General features: G+C 36.5%; 1 protein-coding gene across 1 annotated transcript in view; it reads left to right on the top strand.

Moving 5' to 3' along the window:
- The window catches only part of LOC107678362 (differentially expressed in FDCP 8 homolog A-like), a 67,114-nt gene extending 64,356 nt beyond the window's left edge, over positions 1–2,758 (top strand). The window contains exons 5-6 of the mRNA XM_016473598.1: positions 151–260; positions 1,533–2,758. Of these exons, the coding sequence (XP_016329084.1) occupies positions 151–260; positions 1,533–1,617 (195 nt within the window). The 3' untranslated portion in view covers positions 1,618–2,758. The remainder of the gene's footprint in view (positions 1–150; positions 261–1,532) is intronic.
- Positions 2,759–3,279: the final 521 nt, after the last annotated feature.

The following is a 3,279-nucleotide window of genomic DNA, read 5'->3' on the forward strand; positions in this document are numbered from 1 at the left end:
ATATTCTCTGAATTATATGTCTAATGTGATCATGGTATGACCCCTTGAAAGTGAGAAGCCTCTGATGTAAAATTAGTTCAGCTATGTGTGAGTGTGCTACTATGCCAGCATCTGATTTAATCTTAACTCTCTCTTTCTTTGTGCAATCAGAAATGCCAGGCCAAAGGCTTCATGTGTGAATTGTGTAAAGAGGGTGACATTCTCTTCCCATTCGACAGCCACACCTCTGTCTGTCATGACTGCTTCGCTGTTTTCCACAGGTTTGTTTTTGAACACATCAGATACAATACCAATTGCCACATGCCATATGCATTGCTATGGGGCCTTGGAAGGGATAGGTTTGGTTCGCTAAATTTTAATTCACAAAATATTTTTTGAGGCCATAAAAATTTTTTGTCAAAATAACCACATCGTTATCTTGTGGCCATGGAATGTGAAGTCATAACCTTGAGATCCCATGATAAGGGAATAAAATCTTTTTCTCGTGGCTATGAGAAAACAGACCTATATTACTACAGCAATGTGCAATAATCAGAAAGAATCTGATTGATGAAATTATACTTTATTTTAAAATAGATTTACATATAAAGATATGACATAAATGACATATAAATATGTCATTAGTAAAAGGAATCTAAAGCACATAATTTACGGAATTCTTTAAAGTTCACCCAAAAATGAAAATTAAGTCATCATTTACTCACACCTGTGTTCTAATGTCGTATGCCCTTCTTTCTTTTTCAGAAATAAATAAATAAATAAAAAACCTCCTGTGCGTGTTCGTCCATATAATGGCAGTGAATAGTGTCAGAGAATAGCGATTTCGCGTCTTTTCAAAAAAGACGCAAAAGTATCACAGAATGGTCCCATGCAACACATGCCATATATTCCTAATGTTCTGGGGGTATACGATAGGTTTTGGTGAAAAACAATAAAAAAAAATATAACATTATTTAATGAATATCCTGACCTTGACCGTTGGTCTCTGTGGACGTGGTACATTTAAAAAAAAATCTCCTTTTGTGCTCTGAAAAAGAAAGAAGAGCATACGGCATTAAAACAACACAAGGGTGAGTAAATTACTTAATGACTTTAATTTTGGGTGAACTATTCCTTTAAGGGATAATTGCAAGCGCAAGGAGTCCCATTATTCATACATAATGTGTGTATGTCTGTAATTAAATCTTGATAAGAGTGCAATAGAGACCTTCATATGTATGTGCCTTGTTATAGCAAATGCCCGCTTGATATACAGTAAATGTATTTGACTCTTCCTAACTTGCTCTCTTCATTGGTGCTTTGCCATGACAGAAGTTGACCTTAAAGAGAAAATCCCACTTGTGGCAATGCTGAGATTTCAAAGTTCTTGTAATTCAAGCAGTGTACTTGTACTGCTTAATGGAACTGCACATTAAAGAATGCAGTAATGCACGGAATCAAGCTTGTGTTTAGAAGCGCTTGCATTCATGTACCTGTTCTGTTCTATTAAGTTTAGCTTTTGTTCTTGATTGTGATATGGCTGTCTATCTCAGGGATTGTTACTATGATAACTCGACCACATGTCCGCGCTGTGCAAGAATGCTGGAACGGCAACATGAAGAGTCTCAGAACCCGTAGATCAGCCTGACAGATGGATGCGTCACAAACACTGTCAAAGATCTTCAGAGTCAGAACTTTGGTATGTGTGTCTTGTCTCATCTTCTGTATATTTGATCTTGAGGTTTTAACCATGCTCTTGTCAGCTTCTGAATTGACATTAATGAAGTGTGATCAGCATAGCAGGAAAACCACATTTTGAAATCAGTTTCCATCTGTTTTCCCATAAATATAAATATTCTTGTTACTGTTACATGTCTTATGTCCAAATAGAAACCATCCATGTCAAACTTTAACAATGGCATGTTCCTCTTGAGACTGTGACTGTGAGATCAGTTTGATTTCTTTCTGCATGTAATCCTGGGTAGCATGCTTTTTAGGCACCAGGAAAAGATACTACAAGGCAACACTATGTTCTACTTTATAGTTACATCCCCATAATGCACTGTGGCTTAAAAAATGTTGTAGATAATTTTCTAGGACATATGTTGTGCAACTATATCTGGTTTATGAATATCTCAGAATGGATTCTTCTGTAATGCAATTACCTGGTGTAAAATTGCTGTAATAACTGTGCAAGAGAACATATAAAGTGTTATGAAGTCCAATATCAATGTCTCTTTACACAAAGCATGAATAAAACCAAAAATGGAACATGCTCAGCTGTCTTCCACTGTAGGAGATGAGCCACGCAGACACCAATGGTTGAATCAACAGATGACTTGATCAGAATCATTTGATAAGAATTGCAGAGCCAAATTACAAAGCAACACTTTACGACCCCAATCCAGGTCATGTGACACCATCTGGACTGAGAATGACAAACTTCCCCCACAATTTAATTAACCTCAAACAAAGAAACCCTTTCAACTCAAGGAATAACTGGTCAAATTTATGTTGTTTCAAACCAAGAACAAATGGTCAAAAGCACAGCGTGACTCAAAGAAATTCATGAGCTAAACACCTGGTGATTCTTCCCCACTCAAGACAAAGAGATAACACAGACCTTGCCTTAAAGCACCAAATCCTCTCTAAACCCAGAAACTCTCACTAAATATTAAAATGCATCAGATCATCCTCAAAACGATGATAAAGGGCTTATAATCAAATGTCATTTCATTGCATAACTCAATATCATGTCTGAAACACATATATGTGAACATTAGGCATTCATCATGCATTACGCATGAAATTATTGAATTCATTATTCAATTCAATTATATGAAACTATTGAATGGTTTATCGCAAGTGTATCTTGTTTGGTATGAGTGAGATTTATCTTCTCTTCCTTTAATTTCTTTAATCATGATGTTAATCAAAGCTGTGTAAAATGAATCACATTCACATTATAAAATTCATGCTTAAATTGTACCCAGTTAAAAGCAGGAAAATTGGAGCCCACGTGACTAAGAGATAACATGCTGATAATGCAGTAATGGGAGGAGAAACAGTCACCCCCTGAACCAAATACAATACCTGATTGGTCAGAGCTCCACTTGGGGCCAGAACAATCAGCTGGATTTAAAGCCCAATACTCAGAAGAGAAGAGGCAGAGAACCAGATCCAGACTGAGACTCAGACTCAGTCTCAGACTCTCCCATCTTAAGATGGGTTAAGACCGGACAACATCCCATCTAATTTATTTATTTTCTTTAGTTTCTTCCTTTTCTTTCCGTCGAGAGC

This window comes from Sinocyclocheilus anshuiensis, unplaced genomic scaffold, assembly GCF_001515605.1.
Source record: "Sinocyclocheilus anshuiensis isolate Anshui unplaced genomic scaffold, SAMN03320099.WGS_v1.1 scaffold1940, whole genome shotgun sequence".
NCBI classification, from domain to species: domain Eukaryota; kingdom Metazoa; phylum Chordata; class Actinopteri; order Cypriniformes; family Cyprinidae; genus Sinocyclocheilus; species Sinocyclocheilus anshuiensis.